Source organism: Acinonyx jubatus, chromosome E4 (genome assembly GCF_027475565.1).
Source record: "Acinonyx jubatus isolate Ajub_Pintada_27869175 chromosome E4, VMU_Ajub_asm_v1.0, whole genome shotgun sequence".
In the NCBI taxonomy this organism is placed as follows: Eukaryota; Metazoa; Chordata; class Mammalia; order Carnivora; family Felidae; genus Acinonyx; species Acinonyx jubatus.
Window position 1 is genome coordinate 9,935,224 of NC_069395.1, and position 27,042 is coordinate 9,962,265.

Consider the following 27,042-nt stretch of genomic DNA (forward strand, 5'->3'; position numbering starts at 1 on the left):
ATATTCTGTATATATAGAATAATTATAGCTGTATAATAATGTGGGCTTATACTTCTATGGGACTTAAAATTTCCCATACAATTTCATATGTACTAATTCTCTCAACAGTCTGTGACAGAAGTAGTGTTCCCATTTTAGAATTGGGGAAACTGAGATTCAGAGTAGTTCCGTGAATGACACAGTGACAGTTGACATAATTACAGGGCTAAGATCTGATTCAGATCTTGTGCCTCTTCCCTCTGGCCTACCAAACTCCAGTTATGTAGCCTGTTTTCTTCCTTGAACAAGCCGAGCGAGGGCCTGCCTCAGAGCCTTTGTGATTGCTCTAGCATGTTGGGTTTTTTTTTTTAAGGTTTTATTTTTAAGTAATCTCTCTACCCCTCATGGGGATCGAACTCACAATCCCGATATCAACAGTTGCACGCTGCACCCACTGAGCCAGCCAGACGCCCCTCTAGCTTGTTTCTTAACACTTAGAAAGCCCTTGCCCCGGGGCTACTTATGGACAGTTCCTCTTTCCAGGTTATGGCTCACACGTCTTCCAACAAGTTAGTTTTGAGAGGCCTGCCCTGTCCACCTTAGCTAAAGTCCACCCTGTACTCCGCTTACACACTCGTCCTGTCCTTTCTAACGCTAATCACAGTCTAACACTGTCTTGTTAATTTGTTGGTTTATTTACTGTCTGCTTCTCCCGACTAGAGTCTCAGATGCATAGATGAGAGCAAGAACCCTCTGTCTTGATCACTGCTGTTCCTTTAGCACCTAAAACAGTGACCGGAACATTGTGGGCACTTGGTGCACATTTGTTGAGAAGAAAAAGAGAGGAAAGATGAGGGTAAGAGCTAGCGGGAGAGAGGGAATAAGAATGAATGAGAAGGTAGACACAAGCCGCAGGCCTCTCTCACTGAAGGACTCAGTAGGAGTGCACAGGGAAGTCCAGGAAGCACCCCGACTGCCGTTGGAGTAAGTCAGATGATCACAGTCTGTGCCCTGGGGTCTCCTACTTTGGGATGACGATATTTATGCCACGGCTGTTGTATCCGCAGACTACAGCACTCCAGAACAAGGCCGAATAACTTGAGTACGAAATCATAGGAACGTTTTGGATTGCTCAGTTATCACCATGACTTCACCGTCATACAATTGCAGGTAGTTACTGAAAACCCATAGCACCAGCTACGAAGCACTGAATTACACACTTAACAGTGCTTCTGTAAGGTACCCATAGTTCTAGTGCCTTCCCAAATGCAGGCAGAATCATAGAATCTCTTTACGTTTACCTGCCGGAATGTAATCATCGACCACATTAGAATACAGAGGTGGTGGGCGCCATGTTACCGAGAGACTTCTTGAGGATAAATCCTTCTTTGTGTATGTCTGTATATGTAAGTACATATATGCTTGCAATAAACTATTGTAAATGACGTGTGGAAATCATAACCAGTTTTATCCAGTGTTGCCAGTTTTATGGAGTTGAGGGGAGATCTAATCAGGGCAAAGAATGAGCTTGTGTACCTCTAATTGGTTATCTTTGATACCGGTCTTTTAACTGAAGAACAGCAGGGAGGGAGGTCTTCTCTTTCTCGGCTGCCCCATATCTCACTGGGACCTTGTACAAAGAACTGTTTTGGAGTTTATTTTCCATGAGGGCTCTGAGACTCTGGAACTTAACTCTCCTTGGAGATCTGACAAAGTACTGGTACCTGCCGTGTATTACATATTTTCATTTTGCTGAGACCTTCAACGGACAAGTATATTGTGGTTCTGAATGATTCTACGATTGGGATTTTTTTTTAAGTATTAACATGCATAGTAAAATTGATTAAGAATCTGCCATTTCCGATAAAACTTTTTGTTTTGATCCATGGAAGAATTTATGTATCCTCCTCTCTGTTTTTATTCTAGTCCTAAAGAATATTCTTACCTATAATAAAGAATTTCCATTTGACGTTCAGCCTGTCCCCTTAAGGTAAAATAAATAAGCACCACTATTTGTCTTTTCATTTTATTGTCTTATACTTATTTTTCAGATATTTCTAAATTTTTATATCAACATTACCATCTTTAATATCAATACAGCAATATGTTTGTCAGCGTTTTTGCATCAATGTCTTAACTGTGAAATGAGTGGCTGTGATTCCTCTCTAGTGTATTTATTTAGGTAGCTCACTATTTTATCTGCTGTTCTACATGTAGAAGAATTTTAGCACCTGGTGAAGAAGAGAATCTGGAATTTGAAGATGAAGAAGAAGAGGGCGGTGCTGGAGCAGGGTCCCCAGACTCCTTTCCTGCTCGAGTGCCCGGTGAGTATCCCTTATTTCAAACTGGACATAACTGAATCCAGTGTGAGGGTGTTGAGAACTTATTTGGGTACTTGGTACTGGGAAGTAGGACCTTCCCAGAGCTCATGCCAATCTTAAAAATGAATTTTCACTGCCATGTTGTTGACTGTAGCCATTTTGTGAGTATAGTCTGGAAGTATCTCACTACCTATAACCTGACCACCCTGAGGTCCAGGGATTTGCTAGGAGGACTCACGGGACTTAACATACAGTGTCTTCACAGCTATGATTTACTGCAATGAGCAAAGAGCAGAACAAAGTCAGCAAAGGGAAAAGGTGAAGTCTGGAGGAAACCAGGTGCAGGCCTCTGAGAGTCCTCTCCCAGTGCGTCACGTACCTCGTGCTCCATGTGAAATCTTGTCTCTGAGGGAAGTAGTTAGAGATTCCATGCCCACAGCTGTAATGGGGGTTGATCACAAAGACACCCTCTGCTTAGCTCTGGCCGGAATTCTAGACTCCCAGAAGGAAGGCGCATATTCAGCGTACGCCATATTGTTGGCACAGTTTATGGATAGTAGCCACTCTTACTGGGGAATGGTGGGAACGTGCCCCACATCCAAGTTCCTGGATTCTAGCCAAGGGGTGCCCTTGCCAGGAGGCCTTTCTGAGAATGAGTCTCAGGCCTGCTGTGTTAACTGTTTTCTGTACACTATCATAAGCACTTTTTAATGAATCACGAGTAGTCATGAAAACTGGATCCAGGGGGAGTGGGTGCTGAGCAAATGCCCTTTTTCCCATCCTGATTTAGGAAAGCCAGTGATGTATGGCAAGCCTTCTTTATTTGCAGAAGATCTCAGTGAGGATCTGCCCTTGGTGTAAGTGACCTAGGCAGGCACCCTGGATTAGTTTCTTACTTCTCCCAAGCACTGGTTTACTCTCTTCTGGTCTTACACAGTGCGTAGTTTTCCTTTGTGGTAAACTGGTCCACTTCGGAATGATAGCAATAGGCTATGAGGTTATCGTGCATTTTAAAATAGACTCTGGAAGCTTTACGGTAGATCTAAATACAGTCTGTGTGCCATGCAGATAACCCTCTTGGTAATGAAAGTATAGTAATGTTCCGGTATTTTTGAAACTCCCTGGGGGAGGCATTCTGGGGTAGGAACAGCATAGGCTTGAACCAACAGATACGTGGGCTGGAGTTCCACTAGGCTCTGACAAGGACTACTTGAAGGACTTTGCTCTTGTTTCCTGAACCAGTCTGCACTTCAATTTCTTCATTTGTAGAATGGGATAATAGTAGTGCCTAAGTTATAAGGTTACTGTGAAGGTTAAGCACGGCACTAGGTCTGAAGCTTTGAGCACAGTGTGTGTCGTATGCTGAGTATGTGGTGACCACTGTTGCTTCTCCCTTCACCACCCTTCAGCGGACGGTCGCGGTACCTATGCTCCGGGTTACTGGGGGAATCACAGGCACTGTCACGGTGGCTGTTCTTGTGAATGTTTCTTTGGTCCCGGGGCATTATTTCCAGCCTGCTTTGCTTGATGAGGAATGGGGTGTTTTTCTTACTTTTGTCATTTACGTAGGAAATTTCAAGGGGGTGAGAGAAATTATTTTGCTGTTTTTCTGACTGAATAACCGTTATTCTCTTTTCAAACCACATGTTGTAATTGATGTAGCTTCCAGTGCTGTCAATTTCAGTCCCGTTTGGTTGTTTGCTCACTTACTACGCTTCTGTGGCAAATGGGATCCTTAGCAGATGATGCGAACCATGGTACAGATTAAGGTCTTTGTGGGGTTCGGGTTGCTGAGTTGAAAAGAAACTAACACCATAAATTAAATCCGTTTGCTCCGTAAGATTAAACCCAAGCTAAATAAATTTTTGTATTCTGGTATTGCATTGTGATATCTCATTTTAGAGACACAGGAAGGTTACCAAACCTTTTGTTCCCTGAATTTCTTTTTCCTAAAAGTAAGAAAGAGCACGTTTAGTTTAATTAACTGAATTTAGTTTGTGATATGAATGTTATTAAAAAGTAATTTGTAAGATTATATTTATTGAAATCACCACTGAAATAGGAAGGTGGCATTTAACATTTAATTGTAAAGCAGGAAACAAATTTTTTTCCTTGTTACTTTGAGGGAATCCAACATTTCAGTGATGCCTAGGCAGTGTCCGCATTTTGGTGGCAAGAGGGTTCTAGGAATTGTGACTTTTTATTTGTCACTTTTGTGTTTATATAATTTCTTGAATTGTAAGTTTTTTGTGGCTTTTTAAAGTCAGATTTATTGAAGTATCATTTACATATCTAGCTCATCATTTTTAGCGCGCAGCCTTAGGAGTTTTGACAAATGCACACAGTTATGTAACCACTACCACTGTAAGGCTGATGAGGAATGAGGTTTCGTATGTGGTACAGTATTGACTCAGAGTAGTTTTTTCCCATTTAAAATCAAAAATGACTTTCAGCCAACCTTTCTTGAAGAAAAAAAAAAGCTTAAGAATCTTAACTTTCCTGACACTACTTTCTCTTTTCAAAAATTTAAAACCTCACAGGCAAACAATAAATTTCTTTTGAATAACTGGCTTAAGCGAAAATGAGATTTAATTGTTCTAAAGGTAGGCTTGGTAGATTTCATCTAAGTAAAGGCTATAAATTGACAACCTGTTATTTATGTCCAGCAAATGTATTGACAATGTTGAATAGTAAAGCTACTAAAATCATAAGCCAAAACAATATGAATTCAAAAATAGCCCAAGGCACCATTTTCAAGATTTTAAAAAACATTTTCCTATTAAGTGAGAAGCTCAAATATAGGCTTAGCTCTTTCAAAATTATTATGTTGAATGTGTTGATTTATCTCTTATGTAGGCTTAAATATATGTACGCCTTTATTTTTGAAACTAAAAGAATGAAATTTACCTCTTTAATGTGGAAACAATTTTAATATTCACTTGGGAAAAACATAGGCTTTCGTAAAAGGAGACTCTACCATTGGCTTTAAAGTTGGATAAGCAGTCCCCTTTTGACTGTCAGAAAAGCCATAATCAGAGTAAAAAAGACAAATAAGGACCCAACAACCTTCATAGATAAGAAACCTTTACCTTGTGACAACAAAGGCCACAAGCATATTAGAAAATTGCGCAAAGGCCATGGACAGTTTACACACACATACAGACACACAAATACGTACAAAGAGCCCTTAAACATGGGAAAAGATATGTAACTTATAATAAGAGACATACAAATTAAAACTGTTGCGGAGGCTGTGGGGCTGGTGCGAGTACAAAAAGGTACAGCCCCTTTGGAGGGGAATTCATCGATGACAACACAAGTAGACATTTTATTCTTAGGTCCAGCAATCCTGCTTCTAATAATTTATTCTGAAGTTATACCTCCAATAAAATGAAAACAAAGAACAAAAAAAAGGCTGGCATATACATCAGGTTATTTATTGTGCTATTACTTGTAATAGTAAAATATTAGGAACAACCTAAATACCATACATAGATTGGTGGAGTAAACTCTGATACATAGAGCACTATAGATAATAAGTAGGAAAATCTCCATGAACTAATGAGTGATTTTTGAGAATATATTGTGAAATAAACAAAGTACACCAAGGTGATACACCTTAATGGATTGAGGAAAAATCTCCGTCTTCTCAGTCGGTGCAGAAAATGTTTAAATTAAATTCTAAATCTATTCTTGAGTTTAAAAAATTCTGGCAGACTGAGAACAAAACACTTCTGTAGGGACACTTAGAGCCAAAATCATACTTAGTGGTAAAAATTGAAGCTTTCCTTTTCAGATCGAGAACAAGGCTGGGAGTAAGAGTGCCGGCTATTACGTCTTTTTATTAACGTTGTTCTGGAAGTTCTAGCCAGTGTACTAGGAGAAGAAAAAGAAATAAAAGATAAACATTAGGGGCAGAAAATCCCTTTTCTTTATTTGTAGATGTGATGAATATATACACAGTACATGTAAAAGAATCAATAGATGAGTAATTAGGATTAATAAGAAAGTTTAGCATGCATGGTTCCTTGGTTAGAAAAAAACAGTCTGTACTTAAGAATTGATTCTATCTATAAACAAGCAACAATTGCTTAGAAAATGAAATAACTTTTGTTAGAGTATCATAGAATGTTAAATACCTAGTAATAAATCCAACAAAAGAAGTATAAGACCTTTTGGCACAAGAACAGACACTCAGATCGATGGAACAGAATAGAGGACCCAGAAATGGACCCACAAACGTATGGCCAACTAATCTTTGACAAAGCAGGAAAGAATATCCAATAAAACAAAGACGGTCTCTTCAGCAAGTGGTGCTGGGAAAACTGGACAGTGGCATGCAGAAGAATGAACCTGGACTGCTGTCTTACACCAGTCACAAAAATAAACTCAAAATGGATGAAAGACCTCAACGTAAGACAGGAAGCCATCAAAAGCCTCAAGGAGAAAGCAGGCAAAAACCTCTTTGATCTTGGCCGCAGCAACTTCTTACTCAGCATGTCTCCGGAGGCAAGGGAGACAAAAGCAAAAATGAGCTATTGGGACCTCATCAAAATAAAAGCTTTTGCACAGCCAAGGAAACAATCAGAAAAACTAAAAGGCAACCGACAGAATGGGAGAAGATATTCGCAAATGACATATCAGATAAAGGGTTAGTATCTAAAATCTATAAAGAACTATCAACCTCAACACCCAAAAAGCAAATAATCCAGTGAAGAAATGGGCAAAAGACATGAATAGACACTTCTCCAAAAAAGACATCCAGCTGGCTAACCGTCACATGAAAAAATGCTCGTCACTCATCATCACAATGAGATACCACCTCACACCTGTCAGAATGGCTAACATTAACAACTCAGGCAACAACAGATGTTGGTGAGGATGCGGAAAAAGGGGAACTCTTTTGCACTGCTGGTGGGAATGCAAACTGGTGCAGCCACTCTGGAAAACAGTATGGAGGTTCCTCAAAAAGCTAAAAATAGAATTACCCTACGACCCAGCAATTGCACCACTAGGTATTTATCCAAGGGATGCAGGTGTGCTGCTTCGAAGGGACGCATGCACCTCCATGTTTATAGCAGCACTATCAACAATAGCCAAAGTATGGACAGAGCCCAATGTCCATCGACGGATGAATGGATAAAGGAGATGTGGTGTATATATACAATGGAGTATTACTCGGCAATCAAAAAGAATGAAATCTTGCCATTTGCAACTATGTGGATGGAACTGGAGGGTGAAATTACTCCAAGTGAAATTAGAGAAAGACAAAAATCATATGACTTCACTCATATGAGGACTTTAAGAAACAAAACATATGAACATAAGGGAAGGGAAACAAAAATAATATAAAAACAGGGAGGGGGACAAAACATAAGAGACTCATAAATATGGAGAACAAACAGAGGGTTATTAGAGGGGGTGTGGGAGGGGGGGTGGGCTAAATGGGTAAGGGGCACTAAGGAATCTACTCCTGAAATCATTGTTGCACTATATGCTAACTAATTTGGATGTAAATTTAAAAAATTAAAATTAAAAAAAAAGTTTAAGATGTTTGTGAAGAAAATAATAAAACTGTCAAGAGATGTTGTCTTTTTAATAAATTGAAAGGTATAGTTCAGTTCATGGATTAGAAGAAGCAGTTTGTAAAGATGTGACTGTTTCTAAAATTGATCTGAACTTCGCTGAAATTCCAAAGGTTTTTTTTTTTTTTTTTATTAAAGAACTTGAGATCTGTTTTTGTAACTTACATGGGAATGCAAAGGGCCAAATATAGTTGCCCCTTGAAAAGTAATGTCGAGGGGAGAATCTGCTTTACCAAATGTCAAGGCTTCTTACAAAGTTACAGTCATTACGAAACTACATAGCCTTGCAAGTTTAAGAGGTGGTCCTGTGAGGTAGAATGGAAAGCCCAGAACAGCCCATGCTTGATTTGTGATCAAGGTGCCCTGTGGATCAATGGGGGAAATGATGGTCTTTTAAATAAGTGGTGCTGGGACAGTTGGGTGTCCATGTTGGACAGAATGGGCTTGGGCTCCTTCCACACAGCAAAGACAAATATGTATTCAAAGTGGATTGTAGAATTAAATGCAGATGGAAAAACAATAAGGCTCTTACAAGATAAGAAAATACCTTTGTGATCTTGGAATGGAGAAGGATTCTTGAATAGGACACAGAAAGCAGTGAGTATAAAAGAATTTAGAGTTAAGAAATTGATTATAGGGGCTCCTGGGTGGCTCAATCAGTTAGGCATCTGACTTTGGCTCGGGTCATGATCACACAGTTTGTGAGTTTGAGCCCCACATCAGGCCCTGTGCTGACAGCCTGGAGCCTGCTTCGGATTCTGTGTCTCCTTCTCTCTCTTCCCCTCCCCGACTTGTGCTCTCTCTCTCTCTCTCTCTCAAAAAAAAAAAAAAAAAAAAAAAGTGTAAAAAAAATTTAAAAAGAAATTGATTGTATTAACATTGAGCATTTATTGTAATTAGAAGACACCATTAACAGAGAAAGGCATTTTAAACACATAAAACTAATCTTTGGTGTTAGAAGTCAAGAATGGTTGTCATCTCTTAGGGGAGATAGTGGTTCGGTTGTGCTGGGGACACAAGGAGGGCTCCTAGCGTGCTGGTAAGATCTTTCCTGGGTCTGGTGGCAGTTATGCAGGTGTGTTCACTTTGTGAAAATTCATTAAGCTGTACTTACAATTTGTACACAATTGATATACTTTTTAATATATAATCCTTCAATATAAAGTTTCTTTTTAAAGTAAGTCACTGAGAAGCTATTTACAAAACACGCATCCAACAAAAGCTTGTATGAAAACATGAGAGAACTTTTGCAAATAAGACAAAGGTGAACATTCCAATAAAAGATGTGCAAAATAATCGAACAGATACTTCAGTAAAGAGGAAATCCAAATGCTCATCCTAAATTTTTTTTTTAGGTTTATTTATCTTGAGAGAGAGAAAGTGAGTAAGCAGGGGAGGGACAGAGAGAGAGAGAGAGAGAGAGAGAGAGAGAGAGAGAGAGAGAATGCCAAGCAGGCTCCGGGCTGTCGGCACAGAGCCCGAGGCAGGACTCGATTCCACCCACCGTGCGATCATGACCTGAGCCAAAATCAAGAGTCGGACGCTTAACTGACTGAGCCACCCAGGCACCCCCAATGCTCATTCTGAAACGAAAAGGGCCTCCACCTCTGTCAGTCATTGGAGAAGTGCCTATTAAAACTGGATCAACGGGGGCGCCTGGGTGGCGCAGTCGGTTAAGCGTCCGACTTCAGCCAGGTCACGATCTCGCGGTCCGTGAGTTCGAGCCTCGCGTCGGGCTCTGGGCTGATGGCTCGGAGCCTGGAGCCTGTTTCCGATTCTGTGTCTCCCTCTCTCTCTGCCCCTCCCCCGTTCATGCTCTGTCTCTCTCTGTCCCAAAAATAAATAAAAAACGTAAAACTGGATCAACGTTTCTCCACACCTTAAACAGACCAAAGAGAAGGGTGTCATGGAGGGTGGGGCTGTGGGTGCAGTGCTGACGTGGGCCTCTGCACAAGCACTTTGGACACAGGTTGTCTTTACGTAGTAAAAAGGGGGGCGATGCCCTGCGTGACTTGGTGGTCCCTCTCTTTTGCAAATGTGTGCTCACATACGTTAGAATATGTGCGCAGGGATGTTACAGCCGCATTGGTCCAAACAATTTCCAAAAACTTGGAGCCCCTCTTAATGCCTGCCAACAGAAGAATGAGTACAGAAACTGTGCTACGTTGATAAAACCCACGTACCATATACACCCGTACCGTGCGGTCATACAGGCGAACAAGTTACAGCTACCGGCGGAAGCAGGCAGAACATTATTACACTGTGCTTTTCGGTAATTATTTTGAAAGCCAGGATAGTGAAGCATGAGAAGAACTTTGGGTGGTGGTAGAAGGAAGCCCCTGGGTAGTGTGTATCTTTTGACCTAAGGGACGGTTCCCCGGATGCCTGCTTTCCGGTTTCCATGAAGCCACGTCCTTGTTTCATTTGCTCTTCTGATGTTTGTCAGTTTTCGCCAATTAACATATTTGAAGGAGACAGTGGATGCAGTAAGAGTTCTCTTATCTTTAATATGAGAAAACGTTTGACTATTGAAAATGTGTTAAAATATGGCAAGATGGCCAAGATCTGTTTCATGTGAAAAGGTAACGTAATTTCACCTTTGAAGCGGTGTGGAATGCTGCTCTCAGTGTTCCGTTTTGGCCTCCTCACTTCCGACTTTTCATCAGCTAGAAGTTTTCACAGGTGTCACCAGTGAAGACTCTGGGACGTTTGTAGTAATTTTCATGGCGTAAAATCCACTCATTCGAAGGATACAGTTCCGTGGCTTTTGATCTGTAGTGTTGTACATCTTGTCGTGGTTTCATAGATCCGACTTGAGGGCGTTTTTATCACCTCCCCCCTCCCCCCAAATCCACTCAAGCCTGTTTGCAGTTAATTAAATGTACTCTTTTGAAGGCAGTAAGTGGATCGATACACACATTTCAAATACTTCATCATTAAAAGTAGGATAACACGTGGTTGGATAGAAATTGGGAGAATGTCAATGAAAGTCCTCGATAAAGGTTCTGTAGTTTGAGATGCTGTATATGTATTAGATTCAAATCGACTTTTCCACCTCGGTTCTCTGTAATGATAAGAAATAAGTTAACAAACTGTACAGTTGATGTCTTCCTTCAGATCACGGTCGGGTACGTGTGTGTGGGTCCAGGGCATTTTCAGTTTCAGAAAGCCTAGTGGATACGTGCATCCAGGAGATTGCCAGCGTGCACTCCCTCTCGTGCGTGCCGTCTCAGCAGGATTAACTTCCAAGAGAACAGGTCATACAGAATAGGGTGCAGAAAGGGGTGGGAGGTCAGACTAGAAAATTATTTAATTAAATACACAAATACTACGTTGTAGGTTATTTCCTCCGTTAATAACTAAAAGATCTATTGATTGACTCTGGTGTTAAGTTTCTCAAACTTTGGGATAATATAAGAGTTTGAAAAGCTCTTTCTGTGTTTTTTCTCCTACTTCATATAGAAATACGAAATCTATGTTATGTTTGTAAGTACAGGTGATGTGTGTGTGTAGGAGTGTATTAAGTGTGTGGTAATTTGTAATTGGACTTCCTGAAGTTAGTGAGTTGAATCTTTAACCAACTGGACTTACTTACACTTTGGTGTTGAATATGAATTAAGGAAGCGTAGATGTGCCTTGCGTTACATTAAACACTTGTCCAAAAGAATAACGTTGAGTGTTTGGGAGTTTCAGAAACCCCAGTTAAGGGCTGGCTGGTTACCAAGTCAGGTGAGAGCAAGGTTCTGTCTTCTCTGGGTTGTTAAAATACTGACTCTGAACTTGCTGGTGGGGCTCACTTTCTTTGCTGTTCTGTTGTCAGGTACTTTATTGCCAAGGCTGCCGTCAGAACCGGGAATGACGTTACTCACTATCAGAATTGAGAAAATCGGTCTGAAGGATGCGGGGCAGTGCATCGACCCCTATATTACAGTTAGTGTAAAGGGTAAATAACTCTGTGTACATTTTCGCCTCTTGTGAATTTTATAATGTTGATTCTCATTTGGGACATGAGGGGCTATGGGGGTGGGTTCTCGCCTCTGCGACAACTCATTTGAGTTCATTCTACACCGAGATAAAATCCCTGGGAAGCTGTCCTCTTTCCTTCACTGAATATTTCTGAGAGGTTTACTAAAAATACTTTGTTATTTATAACCTTCATGCACAGTTGCTTTTGAGGGTGTTTTTGTAAATCTCTTTTTTTTTCTTTTTGGGAGAGACCGAGACAGCGTGAGCAGGGGAGGGGAAAGGGAGGGAGAGAGAGAATCCCAAGCAAGCTCCGCACTGTCCGCTCAGAGCCCATCGTGGGGCTCGGACTCACGAAATGTGAGATCATGACCTGAGCCGAAACCAAGAGCCGGAGCTCAACTGACTGAGCCACCCAGCACCCCGTATGTGTCTATATTCTTAAAATTCCATCTAGACATATACACTGACTAGACATACACCCTGTCTTTAATAGCACGTCCTTCTGCTCACCTTCTCAGGGCGTGTGGTTTTCTTTGCGAAGCCCATGTTCTCCTGTCAACCCGCCCCCCCCACCTCCCCCCTCCCCTCGGGTTCTCTGCTTCCTGCTGTAATGCTTGAGGCACAGAGGAGCCCTGCCAGGGGTGGGTGAGAATCAGGCCTCCGGTGCATCGTCCCTGGAGACAGGAAGTGGGACGCGCCTATAAACATCCATATCTGAACGTCATCCTGAGGGGCATTAAAGAGTGATGTGTTTCTTATTAAGGGTGATTGTCTTGAGGGTTTGGCTTTTCTCCTGTCCAGTGGGACATACCAGTGATTCCTTGAAAACCACTTTTTTAGTCTTTGGTTTAAGATGGACAGCACACCGATTGAAAGCATTTGCTGGTGTCACGCCTTTCATCCAGCACTTTATTGTGAAGCTGCCAGTGGTCTTCTAGAAATGATTATTGGGTGACTGCAGATGAAGTTGTCATACTTTTATTCAGACGTAACTGCACAAATAATCTCAGTCCGTCTGCACTTTGAGGCAAACCAGGGAAGCAGGGACTGACATTACACGGAAGGAACTTTTACCAGTCGTAGAAGTAAATTCAGTCCCGTGGGCTCAGTAGTATCTCATAAAAGAAACGTGAGTTCAGACACAGAGAAGACTCTTGACGTGGGGCCCCATGCTCCACCGACTGCTGCTCAATACTTGAACCTCTGCTGTTAGCAGCTATCAAATCCCTGGTCTACTGGAAAGTATTCATACCCACCGTTATTTGATAGGCCATTTGTAAACCTCATACCTCATGTGGGACTGCACACTGTACAACAGAAAAGCGTAATGATGATGAGGTAGATACGACGTTCCTCTTGCATACACGTTGAACCGAAACGTGTTTTTGGGTAAACGTGTTTAGGAGCTGCAATAATCGAATGTACGAAATTGTCTTAAGTTCCCTGAGACAGGAGTCTGTGGAATCACACAGAAACGCCAGACATTAAGTGAGTCCATGTTGAATCTGATTAAGCTGGCAGATTCCTGGCTGCAGGAAATTAAAGCCACACACCACACATAGTGTACCATCTGGTTGTTGTAAATCAGGTTACTTTATAGCAGATACAATCAGAACGTAGGTAATGCGTATAAAAAATCACCCGTTTAGGGAACGGTTTCATTGGCAGCTTCCATGTCCATCGTTTGGGCTCTGACTTGAGTACAACAGGGGAATTCTGGTCATGTTCGATGAGAGGCCTTTCCACGCCATGCACTTGATCAGGGTTGGAAAATAGGGGTAGGGGCCCCACCGTGGAATAGGATTCACGTTCCAAATTTGTATTGCAGACAACGGGGTAGTGGCCGAAGGACGACAAGAGTTCTTTTCACCTCGTAATAAGGATCGAATTTTGTCGCTTCAGACTTGCACTTGCACCCAGTCACGGCAGGGCTTCCTCGCCCTTGGCCCCGAGTCCGCGCCCCCGCCACCATCTCTGTCCCCAGCCCCCCGCCCTCCCCCCAACACCTCCGGACACCAGAAGCTCTGTAGGAACCCGTTCACGCCAAAGGGAGTGTCTGTTATCCAAGAATCTCCTCTCTGCTTTTGCCAAGCCTCTGGAGGAAACGTAACGCTCTGTGGTTCGTTTGCAGTTTTTGAGTCTCTGTATTTGAAACTCTTCTTTCCTCTCTAGATCTGAATGGCATAGATTTAACTCCTGTGCAAGATACTCCTGTGGCTTCAAGAAAAGAAGATACGTATGTTCATTTTAATGTGGACATTGAGCTCCAGAAGCATGTTGAAAAATTAACCAAAGGTTGGTTCGTGATGGTAAATTATTGCATTGGCTTCTCGTGGCCAGAGTTCTCCTCCCGTTGGTGTTTCTGTGCCCGGTGGCCTAGCGCGGTCGGCAGAAGTAAATGGCATACGGTGTTCATTGACTTGAACGCAATATCGATTTTTCGGATGTGGGAATTAGGCATTGTATTAGCTAGTTGTCATAGATAACCGTTAGATAATAAAATGGTCTTGGGGGCGCCTGGGTGGCTTAGTCGGTTGAGCGACTGACTTCGGCTCAGGTCATGATCTTGCGGTCTGTGGGTTCGAGCCCCGCGTCGGGCTCTGTGCTGACAGCTTGGGACCTGGAGCCTCCTTTGGATTCTGTGTCTCCCTCTCTCTCTGCCCCTCCCCCGCTCATGCTCTTTCTCTCTCTGTCTCTCAAAAATAAATAAATGTAAAAAACAAACAAACAAACAAAAACGGTCTTTGATAATAAACCTCATCATCGTGAACAATGAACCAAATGAAGTTTTCTGCATCCTAAGGGGCAGAGGGGGCAGCGGCTCCCTCAGGCTCCTCGGCAGTGGAGGCTGACAGTTGACAGAACAAGTTGTTTTTCCAGCTGCAGCTTTTGGGAAGGAGGACCCCGCACCTTGTGCTCGGTCAGGAGGAGGATGGGAAGGAGCAAAATCAAAGTTTGGAAAAGGTGAAGTTCCGCTTCCAAGTCAGATGGCTCCTGGGACCGAATGCTTCTCCGAGCGGCCTGCCCCGGGGGGGACCGTCGTGGTCTGTGAAAAGGCCTCGGTCCCTTTCTCACCCCAGATTCCCTGGCGGTTGTTGACGTTTTCACGCTTTGCAAGAAGCTCGTACAAGATCCAGAAGAGCCTCTTGAACGATCGCTCCATCCTCTAAAATAGTTGACATTTTACTTCTCGGATCCGGTGCTGCCGTGGCCTCCGCTCCACCCCGCACGACGGTCTTCCCCGGGGTCCGTCGGTGCAGTGGCTCCAGGTGTGAGTGGCAGGCCCTCCTGAGTCCCGGGCCCCCCGGGCTGGGCCCGCGCTCTGGTTCTGGGGGTCTTCTACACGATTCCGAGGTGCGCCAAAGTTTGCGAATCGCTGTTAGAAGAATACAGAGGTGGATGTGCTTAAGGACCCAGGTCCAAGACGTTTCAGCGTGCAGTTCTGCCTTCTGCATGAAAATATGAAAACATTTGCATTTAAGTCCCTTGCTTTGGGAAGTGTTTCTGATATGGAGAGATGGGGACCATTTCGTGGGCTCGCTTCCCCGGGTTTTTTGGTGCTGTGTTCCTGAGGACTTGACTCCCAAGCTGCTGAAAGTACAAGTGTATTCAGAATTTGATTCCGTTCATTTTCTTTAGCTTTGAATTTATGGTGGACAGTATTACTATAGTCGCAACTGAAATGCAACTTTTTTCATGTTTCCAAGCATTTCCGTTCATCTCTGTACACTAGTCCCCTTTCACATTCTCTTCTTCTAAATACCACGAAGAACAAAGCTGCGCCCACCAGGGATGCCAGAAATATATTACCTACTCACGATGCACATGAATAAGTTCCTTGAGAGGATGGCATCGCATTTGGACCTCGGTCCTGTTTTCAAATGTGACTTTATTTTCACATTTATTCAGACCCCAGACACAGGCGTGCGGACAAGTAGGTGGGTCCATAGCTGCAGAGACTAAGAAATGTGATCCGCCATCTTAAAAATCTGTTTAAGGTTTTTAATCCCAAACTTGCCTCAGTTACTACCATCGGAGGGGAAAGAGAAGGGACCCTTTTGTAGACCCGGAAGGTCACGCTCCTGGGGGTGGCGGGTGCCGGGGCGGTCGAGGGTTGAGTGTGCCCACCTCTGCCTCAGCCACGTCCCACTGTCTGCTGTGACGGGTGGGCCCGGGTGCCAGGACTGCATACACATTTCTGTTAAACCTCTTGTCACCCGTGGGTTCTGTCACCGGCTTAGGTACCGGATGCGTGTCGTCCTTAAAAGCCAAGCAAGATCTGGCACCACTGCGGTGCAGGCAGAATGAAGTAGCCGGCTCAGAGTGAGACCCCAGCTTCCTCCCAACTAGTTTCCACGCCTTCTTTAGAAAGTAACTGTTCGTGCCCACGTTGACGAGGCAGCTTATTCTGTTTTGAGCTGCTTTCTGTGGGGAGAGCTGATCCGTTGGGCTTATCTTTGGGGAGGTGGGAACGTGTGAATTTTTCCTCCCCGCCTGCTCATTGGGGAAGGGGTGACGCAGGAATAGGCTTGCTCTCCAGACTTTGCCTTCCGATACGCCATCGGTACCCAAACATAGGGGATTCTGGGAAAAACAGGACAGTGCTTTGAACACTCTAAAAGGTCCTAGGAAATAGATGGCAGTTAAAAACTGAACCAGCACACGATCTATGTTGTTTGAACTCTGAGACACTCAAAAAAGTTGAATTTTTGAGCTTTGCTCTCAGCAGAAGTGACGGAAGCTCGAATTTTTTCATGAACGCTTACAGGCCTCTGCTACTTAGTGAGTTTCTGTGGCTAATGTCAATACTTCACAAGCATCCTGTGTGTTCATTCTGTGCTATTGAAGAGGTTCTGTCCTCCAGTGGCTTACGATTCTACCCGTGTGGGAACGTGTGTGAGATCTTGAGGCCGCCCAGCTCAGGACGTTCTGCTGTGCTTTGTAGGACTGGGAGGATGTGGACAGAGGTCACTGCGTTCAGACGGAGAAGGGCTTTGGGTGACGGGGAGAGTCACAGCATCAGGGCGATTGTTTGACAAAGGTTACTTTGCAAATTATGCCGCCTGCTGCTTCTCCATGTGCTTCCGGTGATCTGATCGGAGAAGATAAATGTGTGGGCACGTGAAAGTCTGCGTCTGTGGCTAATGTGGTCTGTTTTAATCCCTTAGGTGCAGCTATCTTCTTTGAATTCAAACACTACAAGCCTAAAAAAAGGTTCACCAGCACCAAGTGCTTTGCTTTCATGGAGATGGATGAAATTAAAGCGGGGCCGATTGTAATAGAACTGTAAGTGACGCACACACAGGATTCATGCTAGTTTAATGGTGACTAGTAGTTCTTCTCGGTATGTGACCAAAGACTAGGTCAGCTATCAAAGTGTTTTAAACCGTGATCTTTCTACTGTGGTTACAGATACAAGAAACCCACTGACTTTAAAAGAAAGAAATTGCAGTTATTGACCAAGAAACCACTTTATCTTCATCTACATCAGACTTTGCACAAGGAATGATCCTGACACGGGTGACCTGGAACGTCTGTGAATCCCACCACTCAGTAGAGACCATCCCAGCTCGTGTAGCACAGCCCCCTCCGCCAGGCAGGAAGCAGGCCGCGCCCACGCCGGGAGGCCAGAGCGAGTCTGCAGAATTCACAGTCCGCACGCCGCTGCCACGGACGACCCCTTTGGATACAGGCTTGTTGTAGTTTTGAAACCTGTTTTTACTTTTCTAGTGTTTGTGCAACTCGTAGTCTCTCTTCTAACTTACCGCTGTTCCTGCCCTGCTTCCTGGAACAACACTGCTGTCGTAGGATGTGCTCACCTTCGAAACTAATACAGCAATAAGATTGTGCTAGAATGTACACATCGGTTCACTTCTGCTCCAGTATGCTTTTTTGTTTTTTTGAGTTAACGCCAGACTTTGGGCTGATGTGGGTGGGATGGTGTGAAACTTTCCCGAGAGGAATTGGACCAGATTTTGCTGCCCAGGGAGGTCAGTCTGGAATTGTATAGGCGGCTCCTCAGACGTGGCCTGAATTCACCCCGATCTCTAGTTCTCCTGTTTAGAAATCGTGTGCCTTGGCCGGATCGGTGTCCCCTGTGGGAGCGTTCCAGATGACCGGATTGCTTTCGAGAGCGCGGATTTGTGGTCCAGCCGATGAGCGGGTCCGCTACGTCACACGCACCGCTGTTCTGAGGGCGATTCCAGCGTTAACGGTGGAACCGGCTCAGAACAACTGCAGGTGTTTGGACGGCTCCGTAACGTCTTCTGAGTCGTGTTAACCCGAGTCCGATGCTGACGAGACACTGCAGGAATAACTGCTGTTTTTCTGACAACTGATTGTGAAACCTTAAAGCCTGCACCCCTCTTCTTCAAGTGGGGAGCGTGCAAAACCTGGAGCTCCTCTGTGGTTTCTTTACGTAGGTAGATAGGATCGCCATTTATTTCCTAGATATACTGACTTTCATCCCTAGGGAAATACGCAGGTCATGAGCTTATTATAATTTGACTATTTACATTACTTTTGACTTAATGGGGCGTAAATAAAACTTCCAGAGTACACCCGAGGTAGATATTTGATACACAGAACAGTAAGGCTTGGGGTGGGCTTTCTGTGGGTCAGACGTAGAACCCACATATTTAATACTATTTTAAATGCCCAGTGCTAGCATGAGGGGAATGCAGCGCCAGTCCTTGGCCTGTTTTTCAACTAGCCGAAGAACCCTGGGTGTCCCTGCAGCGTTTGCTTTTTAGAATAAGCAGCCACAATGAAGTGTTCTAGCCCTTGCACTTCTCGAGAGCTGGTCTTTGCCTTCCGTTGTCTGTCAGTTCTGTTCCAAGAGGGGGGTTATAAACTGTGAGCCTGGAGGAATTCCCAGCCAAATTAATCCTCTCTCTCGTTTGGATTAGACTAATCCCAAGATGATTCAGTCCACGATAGCTCGAGGGGAAGAAATTGCCTTAATAAATTACCTTGCTGTTCACTCAACCCTCAGAGCGGGAGCTGTCGGCCCCCAGACCGTCAGCTCCTCAAGGGGCAAGAACCACATTTTCCCCAAGTCGTGTAAACGTCCTGAGGTGCTTGACGGCACGCTGTAGTCTGGAGAGCACGCAGTCCCTTCTGTTCGATGTTGCTGACGAGACCGAGAAAATAATCCCGTGAAGTACCTACTATTAAAATGTAGCAAAACTGATACATTGGTCTTTCTCTTTTCTCATAGACCGTAAGACATGTATGTCAGTGATAACTTATATGAAGGAACATCTCCTGTCATTCACATAAATGGTCTGTATGAACTACAGTTGCCTTTCACACCAGTATTAAAGAAGTTTAATGGATGCCGTGATTAGCCGAGCTTTAATTCAGACCTGAACAGAATGACAGAACAAGTGATCACCTTGAAGCAGTAGACACAGAACACGGTGCTTCCCACCAACTACTTTTCACTTTCCAATGAAAAAACTCAGCTATTGAACGGTCACTGTGGTCGAAATGCTTTCAGGCCGAAACACGGCTGCCTCAGGAACGAGATGGGTTTAGCCACTAAGCCCAGATACACGCTTAGCCGGTGACGGCTTCTGGAACGGCTGGAGCCCAGGGACCCCCTCCCCCACCTCCAGCCCCCAGGCGCTGGGCTCCCCTGGACCCTGCTGCGGCGGCGGAGCCGTCCGAGGCTGGGCTGGGCGCCGACTACGGCAGGCTCACAGCGGCTCGGGTGAGCCATAGGTACTCAAGTTGCTCTACAGGTCACGGACTGTGCAGAAATAGGAGATACAGGACAGACATCGGAAAAAGTTCACGGTAAAAAAGACTGGCTCTGATTTTAAAATAGATCTAATGCACCTTTCCTACTTGCTTCTCTCTGCTAGCAGGTATGACCTATATTCTAACACTATATACAAGACATCGTATGAACTGCCTAATTTTTGTGTCCAGAGACCAACATATTCAAAAGTTGCATTTGCGGACTTAATTGTATTTTACCCAGTTAAAAACAACCTATGCTATTAAGAATGGAGGTGTTCCTCTTACGTTTCCTCTCTTGACATGAAATGGGAAGACCTACATATGAATTCTCTTCCTGCGGAACTACTTCTGTATTCCTTAAGAATTTTGAAGAGTGGTTTTCTTTCAATGGTTATCTTCCTAAAGTGGTATTTCTTAGTTTAGTACAAAGAGAAATCTTTGTATCAGTTAAGCTTTTGTTTTTATTTCATAGCGTGTTAGTACATTAAATTTACGACGACAAGTCATGGTCTAGGTTTCAGTAGTATCAGGATGTCACAGAACTTCGGAGAAGGGGAAAGCATAGCCTCAGTAGTGAATACCAGCCTTTTCTAATTTTGATTAAATCGTAAACGTTGTTTCAAAGACGTGGCATAGAAATGGGGATAGTTAGGACTTTAAATGTGGCGTAATCCCAGATTCGTAGGCTTACCGATTTTCAAATCTAAGTGCCAACATTCCAGTCTTGATGTGGGAGTGGTTGGTAATCAACAGGAAGAACTGAGGTCCTAAACCACCCTTTCTCAGAGTAGTGCCCTCTTCTGATCTTTTCCCCCATATTCCTTGAAAACCAGAGGCAAAGGATGGGAGAAATATTACATTTTACTTTTTTAAAAAGAAATTTCCTTACTTCTTACGGTCACAACACATCCTGTTCAGTTTTCTGTTTTGCACCCTCAAAGCAAGAATGGTAAAGGTAACATCAGGTCAGACGACTCTTCCCCGATGGAAACTCATCCTCAGGAAAGCATTCTCACCCAGGCAACAAAAGTCACCGGAAAGCACACGGATGCCGTACGGTAAGGGCCCACAGGCCTCCCTGAAGGTCAAGGGAGACACGCGGTTGTGGTGTTCCCAGGGGACGTTAGGCTGGCCCCCCCCTCCCCCACAGTGAGCAGCAGGGAGCTTGCTGCCAGGTCACGACTCCAGCTCTGGGAGCCCATGTTCCAAGATGGCACAGTCCTCGTGAGAAAGCAATCCAATGAATCGACAGACACTTGGGAAATACTAATAACCAAATTTTTATGAACTATTACTACAAAGAACTTCAGCAAGAAGGGAGAGTTAATGATCTTTTAGTAAACATTTTTAGCATAACAGTCTTTGTGACCAGATATTTTAAAAAACCAAGCTTATAAACACCATTGCTCTGTATTCAACTGGTGCACACTAAAAACAGGATAATAAATGGAAATACATGTTCTAGCATTTCCACAGGAAATGTTCATATTTCTCAGGACTCTAAATCATGGAGCAGTTACGTGCTACGTTAACTAGAACACAGGTATTCTTTATTGCACATTTCAAGGTTGTCAGAAGGCTCTAGCTTATGAGGTGGTTTTTATTTAGGGGGGGAAATGATAGTTTTCAATTGTTTGGCTCAAAAATGCACACTGCCAGGGCAGCTTGGTTCTAAAAACATACCTTTTAAAATAAACTTCTGGATTCTGAAGCCAATGAAATCCTTTAACGTAACCAATGTGCCCAGCCCACTTTCTCTCAGACTGAACGTCAGAGGTCAGAGTTACGGGCTCTGTTTTAAAGCCTGTGAACAGTCCGGGCTGCTGCTCTGCGAGGCAGCGGGGGGCTCGTCTCTGGAGCCAGAAGGCAGGAAGTCTCTTGCAGCAGGTGGAGGCGGATAATCCTGGGGGCCGTGGGTTGGCGGTGGTGGTCGAGTACCAGGAATAAAGTACTCTCTCGGGCCAAGAGAGCCTAAAGGTCTAAAAGGTGTGTGTCCCGGGAGAAATTCTCGAGGGTCAAGAGGCAGGTCCCGCTTCCCAGGTGGAATGCCCGGCGCGTATTCCCTCAAGCCTAGTGGTGGACGTAAGCCAGGACCTGGAAAGAATAAGTCACGTAAAAGCATGCGAACACACGTGGGCACGTCAGTCTTTAATTTCTCACAACTCGAGAAGCCGGGTGGCGGCACCCGCACTTCAGGCAGGAGGCAAAGTGAAGTTCTAGGCCAACGGCCGGCCAGCCGGCCGGCCAGCCAGGAAACAACACAGGCAGGATCTAGACGTGCCTCGACCCAGCTTGTGTGTTTTCTGTCCCACAGTTCTGCCAGCTCTGTCTCACAAGGGCTTGGTTTGTACTTGAAAGCACCGTGTGTCACAGCAAGAAGACAGACTGAAATAAGGGCTTTACTGCAACAAAGAAGTGTGACAGGACCATCTCACTGTCTGCTGCCGTGTCAAAACTTCAGGCAGTAGCTCAGCATCCACCCGACACGCCACCAGACCCAGGAGTCTGCCCCACCGGGGAAAGGCCTTCCGGCCACCCCCCAAATCCTCCCTTCTCTTAGAGCTAAGCTGCCCTACCCCTAATTTCCAAGGTGGGGACTGAAGGTTCAATCTCTCTCTCCTATCGTCTGTGATCCCCTGCATATCCTTCCATCGTGGTGATTACAAGCTTTGTTTCCTGACCGATGCCTGTGGTCCAGAGGACACTGTAAACTCTTGAGCTGGAAGAGGGAGTTCTATCCATCCGCAGAAGTAGTATTTCTGGCTTTCTAGAAATCTCTCTGGTCTACAAGATACCTACTGCCCATCTCCGTATAGGGGGACTGTGCAGCCCCCCACGTGCCCCCAAAAAAAGCGTACTCAGCTTGCTTTGCCCTTTTAGTAGATGGCCCTGTAAAAGCCACTATTAAAATTTCAACAAGGAACAGAGAGAAAAGATGAATTCCACTCTACAAGTCAATTACTACCATTCAATTACCGTACCAAATGGTGGGGGCAGCGGCCGAGGCCCGAAAGGCCCGCAGAGCGGGGGTGGCGGTCCGTATCGAGTGGGGGGTGGTAGAGGGCCTCCCACGGGCGAGCTCATGAGGGGCACCCCGGGGAAAGGAGGAGGCCCTTTTGCAGCCATAGGAACCTGCAGAGCAGAAGCAGTTAAAATTCTGGAAGACTCGGGTATAACACACACAAGCACCAACACCAATAAAAGCTGAGACCCAACGAAGCAGAGGTCAGGCACCTGTCCAAAGGACAACCAGTGTGACAAAGCTTTACCCCTCCCGTCTCTTCCCACTGGCAGCTCAGGCAGGTTAAAGGGATGACCCAGGAGCTAACACCTTCCCTGTCCTATTACTGCTGGAATACGCAAGGCGGAGAAAGCAAGAGGACTGTTGAAGGACATTACCAGAGGTGACTGCTAGGAAATCCTACCACAAACACCACAATCTATTCCTAGGGCAACCCCTTCACCCCCATGTCCTTCCCATTGCCACAACAGGGCACTATTTCCATACTAAGCACGGACAGAACAAGGGGCAATGTAAAATCCGCTTTCTACACATGTGACAATAGCCACCATTCAGAGGGCCTTCCATTTCATGTATTTAATCTGCAGGTCTCTCAATCTCCAAGTATGAACATCCTGTTTTAGACATGAAGGAACAGAGACACAAAGTGTTAATTTGCTGAAGGCCACACAGCATGTAAAAAGCCAGGCTGCCATTCAGGATCACGTCTGCCTGGCCTTCCCCGCCTACCGGCACTTCTGCTCCCCCAACCTAACAAAGGGGCCTCTACTCTCTGAAGTCTACTCCAGGCTTTCAGATCTTCTTCAAGCTGCCCATGGACAAAAAGACCTCAAGAGACGCATGTCCCTCGAGTCCTGCACGGAAACTTAGAGAAGCAATGTTCTCCATACAGGGAGGCAGGTGGAGCTCTCATATTTACCTTCCTTCACCAGTAATGCTGTGCTTTCTCATTAGAGACCCTGACCTCCTTTCCTGTGGGAAACCGGGTTGGAAATTCTAAACTATCACGCATACTCTGATTTCCACACAGAGAAGCACCGTGAGGACCGGTGCGGCTCTGGTAGAGAACACGCTCGTGTGAACGTAACCGAAGGGTACTGCTGGAAACCCACACGGCGGGTAAGGACGGATCTCCACCGGTGAGGATTTCACCTGCAGCAAACATTCTTCCCTTGCCAGTCCATAATTTCAGATTACTCAAGACAGCGTCTGCCTAGCATACAACTGGAGATACTCTTAAATGCCACACTTGGTGTGACGGTGAATTCTATATAGAGTTACTTTCCTTTGCCTCACAACACTTAACGCCGAGGCACACACAATGCAAAGCTGGAGTGGGGGCTTTCCACATTCTTTAGTTCATTACAAGAGATGTTCTGAACAGGTGAACAGCCTAACCAAAACAGGAAAAAGGAGGAAAAACCAACCAGTCAGATTTCAGCAACCCAGCAACACTTTCAAGTCAAAGACAACAAGATCAATATTGCCATGCAATTTAAAGCCAAGCAGATTAGTGTCTGCTTCCCTTCCAGGAATACACCAAGTACAAGCTCAGTTCAGTCCTCAACCTCTAAGTACTTACTACTACTGACTGCTCAGCCACAGATGGAATGCTGGGAGCTGAGGGGCCTTCGGGGTCTTGGGCAACAGTTTGCTTTTTAAAAAAATAAATGAGATACTACAGATGTAACAGGCACACAGATGGATGATGCAGAGAGAGAATGTTGCAGAAGTTCAGTGTTTGCTGAAATACCTAGTTACGACTCAGAACACCTGCAGAACTTACCTTGCCTTCATCCATCACCTTAGTAGGGGAAGAGCTTCTCGAGCTGCTGTTCGCCATGGGAGCTGCACCGGGTCCTGGATCTGCTGAAGGCCAGAGAAAGGACTTAGATTTATCCTGCCTTATCTTCGCCCCGAGGAAGAGTAAGAAACCCTCGGATTTTAGACTCTCAACACACTCAGATCCCTTACCAGAGGCAGAGGGTTTCCCAGATGCCTCAGATGACCATCGAGGACGAGGTGGAGGCCCGTCCACTGATCCTTGAGAGAGAAAGAACAGAGCCCTTGTATGGGTTTTTCAGAAGAAACGGACCAATTGTGGACAGGTCAGGGTTCAACTCTACCTAGAAAGCAACATTAAAAACGGGTCTCCTGATACACATGAGGGGAGATCCCAAACTTACAAACAGACTGAAAGGCTTAAGGCGAGCTGTCTGAGGGAAAGAGCAGCAAGAAAACGTACGTTAACAGCACCGGCAGGGACTTCGGGCTACAGGCCTGCCGCAGCGGCACACACGGACGGTTTTCAGTGTGTGTAATCTGACCTCCGTACCTTGCCAAGCATTACAGACGTATTTGTAAGAAATAGGTACAGCATGGTATATTAATGGGCTATAAATTATAAAGTCTTTTATAGCTACTTTTACAATACTCCAGGGAGGAACCCCATAGAAATTTAAAGATAAAGGCTTATACTTTGCAGTGAAGAATTCAAAAGCAAAAAAATGATATTTATCGTTACATGGTCTATATTTTTATGTATTTATATGTTACGTTAATGTTAATAATAATAAACTCTTTCTGTTCTAAAGCAGATCTTACAGCAGACTATTTATTCAGCAAGACAAATTAAGAATTCTTTTTCTCTATACCGAGCAGACCCAAATTCTAAAATGTTGTTTGCATTAGAATTCTCAAAAGATGGGGGGAAAACCTCTAGGAGCCACAGTTTACTGCGAGGTAAAATGTGAATGCTCACCGAATTCACTTCTAGGCACGTCTCTTCGATTGAGGGTAGCAGAGAGCGGTCTGGCAGGCGGGTCAGCCGTCGGGGGAGGGGAGCACTCCCCCCCACTCACAGGAGATGGACCAAAAGAGCCGTTCTGGCTCAGAGGACCTGACGATGACAGTGCCCTGTTACCACTCTGAGGCCACCTTTCTTTACTGAGTTCTTGGGGTTACTTCTAGGGCATCGTAACTAAGACACACAGAAATAAAATGTGATTTCTGTACGTTTCGACCAAAACCTCGAGAGCTGCCCTTTCAAAGTGCTGCTACCTCTCCATGGAGGGTTCTGGGCGCTGGGTCTTCCCGGCCGTGGCTTCACAATCACGGGCTCTTCCTGCAGCACTGCCATCTTCTGGGTTAATTCCAGTAACCTGGATGCGGAGGGAAAACGGACTCACACATGAAATACAAAATTCCCCCATGCGATCACCGGAAGCACAGCCTTTAATAACCCTAAAACGCACTGAAAACACAATTCAGTATCCCATACTTGTGTCTCAGGTTGGCAGCTTCCCTCTTCTCCTCAGCGATAGCTCTTTCTGCAGCACGAGCCTTGAGCTGTTGGAGAAAACAAGATCCAAATCAGTTGTGGTGGGCCACACACAAAATAAAGGAAAGGAAAAACAAGTCTTACCCAGTTATCATGAGCTTTCTTCTCGTGAGTAGCAATCTGGAAAAGACAACACATCAAAAGCTGTGCTTAGGGACTCGTTTAACAGGCACTACAACAGTCCACTAGATACCAAAGAATTCTGCAGCTCTAGGGCAGTACAGTAATTACCTGGGTTTTAAACGAGCGCTCGGTTTTCTGTAATTCATCCTCCATTTCTTGAATTCTGCGCCTAAGAATCACACTTGCGTTTATCAATTAAAGTGCAACTAAAGAATAGTTTCAACAGTCTCACCACACCCCCTTGACTGTAACACCTGCACTCCTGCGGGCTCCGGGCTCCATCCACAGCCTCGTGGTCATGAGAAGAGCATAAGATGATCAAAACTAATATTCATTTCCCTACTATTTACCGGCTGGAGATTCTGAGTTGATACGCTAATCTTCCCGACTGCTCCTCGATGTTCTCAAGCAATCCTGCTAAAGATGTCTTTCTCCTCCATTAAGTATAGCCACGGAAGATCTCCCAGAGCTGCCACCCCCGAGTCTATCAAGTGGCACAATCGCTTTCATGATTTCTGCTACATCATTACAGCAAACGGCCTTCCGAAAACAATTACTCCAACACACAAAACCCCCCGGAACCGTTGGCACGAACCAAGTTCCCTTACGGTCTTGCCAGTATTGGGTATAAAGAAATGTCTGTTAACGTGACGTTTTTTCCTTTGTTAACCTAAACTTTTTTTTTCCTCACATGAATTAACTGTACTTACACCCTTTGACCGTTTATTTATGTTCTGGGCTACTTTGTTCTACACACTGTAATATGGTTTTTTAAGAAGCCAACAGTAGTTTCCCCAGTCGCTGACCCCTCTTTCGAAGCTGAACTCACTTGTACGTTTTTACTTCCTCTGCAGCCAAAAGCGCCTTTTCATCCGCAGCTGACAGCCGCTGCTCTCGGTCTTGCCGCTCATACTCTTCTTGACTCAGTTTCCTAAGACAAAATCGGTCGTCAGTCGAAAG

The 27,042-nt window shown here is 44.8% G+C and overlaps 2 protein-coding genes across 11 annotated transcripts in view; one reads left to right on the top strand and one right to left on the bottom strand.

Annotated features, from left to right (window-relative positions):
• AIDA (axin interactor, dorsalization associated) overlaps positions 1 to 20,094 on the top strand; it is a 39,306-nt gene extending 19,212 nt beyond the window's left edge. Inside the window, exons 5-10 of one of the 2 annotated variants that reach the window (XM_027075024.2) lie at positions 1,906 to 1,969; positions 2,197 to 2,303; positions 11,706 to 11,828; positions 14,024 to 14,146; positions 17,020 to 17,137; positions 17,264 to 20,094. In XM_027075024.2, the coding sequence (XP_026930825.1) occupies positions 1,906 to 1,969; positions 2,197 to 2,303; positions 11,706 to 11,828; positions 14,024 to 14,146; positions 17,020 to 17,137; positions 17,264 to 17,360 (632 nt within the window). In that variant the 3' untranslated portion in view covers positions 17,361 to 20,094. The remainder of the gene's footprint in view (positions 1 to 1,905; positions 1,970 to 2,196; positions 2,304 to 11,705; positions 11,829 to 14,023; positions 14,147 to 17,019; positions 17,138 to 17,263) is intronic. The other variant, XM_027075025.2, reaches the window with a different exon arrangement.
• A 767-nt stretch (positions 20,095 to 20,861) lies between these two features.
• Positions 20,862 to 27,042, bottom strand: part of MIA3 (MIA SH3 domain ER export factor 3) — a 54,977-nt gene continuing 48,796 nt past the window's right edge. For 2 of the 9 annotated variants that reach the window (XM_027075019.2, XM_027075016.2), the window contains 11 exons: positions 26,912 to 27,013; positions 26,191 to 26,251; positions 26,044 to 26,079; positions 25,900 to 25,967; positions 25,680 to 25,780; positions 25,381 to 25,518; positions 24,594 to 24,662; positions 24,406 to 24,488; positions 24,202 to 24,273; positions 22,579 to 22,729; positions 20,862 to 21,691 (listed from right to left, as the gene is read on the bottom strand). In XM_027075019.2, the coding sequence (XP_026930820.1) occupies positions 21,381 to 21,691; positions 22,579 to 22,729; positions 24,202 to 24,273; positions 24,406 to 24,488; positions 24,594 to 24,662; positions 25,381 to 25,518; positions 25,680 to 25,780; positions 25,900 to 25,967; positions 26,044 to 26,079; positions 26,191 to 26,251; positions 26,912 to 27,013 (1,192 nt within the window). In that variant the 3' untranslated portion in view covers positions 20,862 to 21,380. The remainder of the gene's footprint in view (positions 21,692 to 22,578; positions 22,730 to 24,201; positions 24,274 to 24,405; positions 24,489 to 24,593; positions 24,663 to 25,380; positions 25,519 to 25,679; positions 25,781 to 25,899; positions 25,968 to 26,043; positions 26,080 to 26,190; positions 26,252 to 26,911; positions 27,014 to 27,042) is intronic. The other 7 variants (XM_027075017.2, XM_027075023.2, XM_027075020.2 and 4 more) reach the window with 5 other exon arrangements.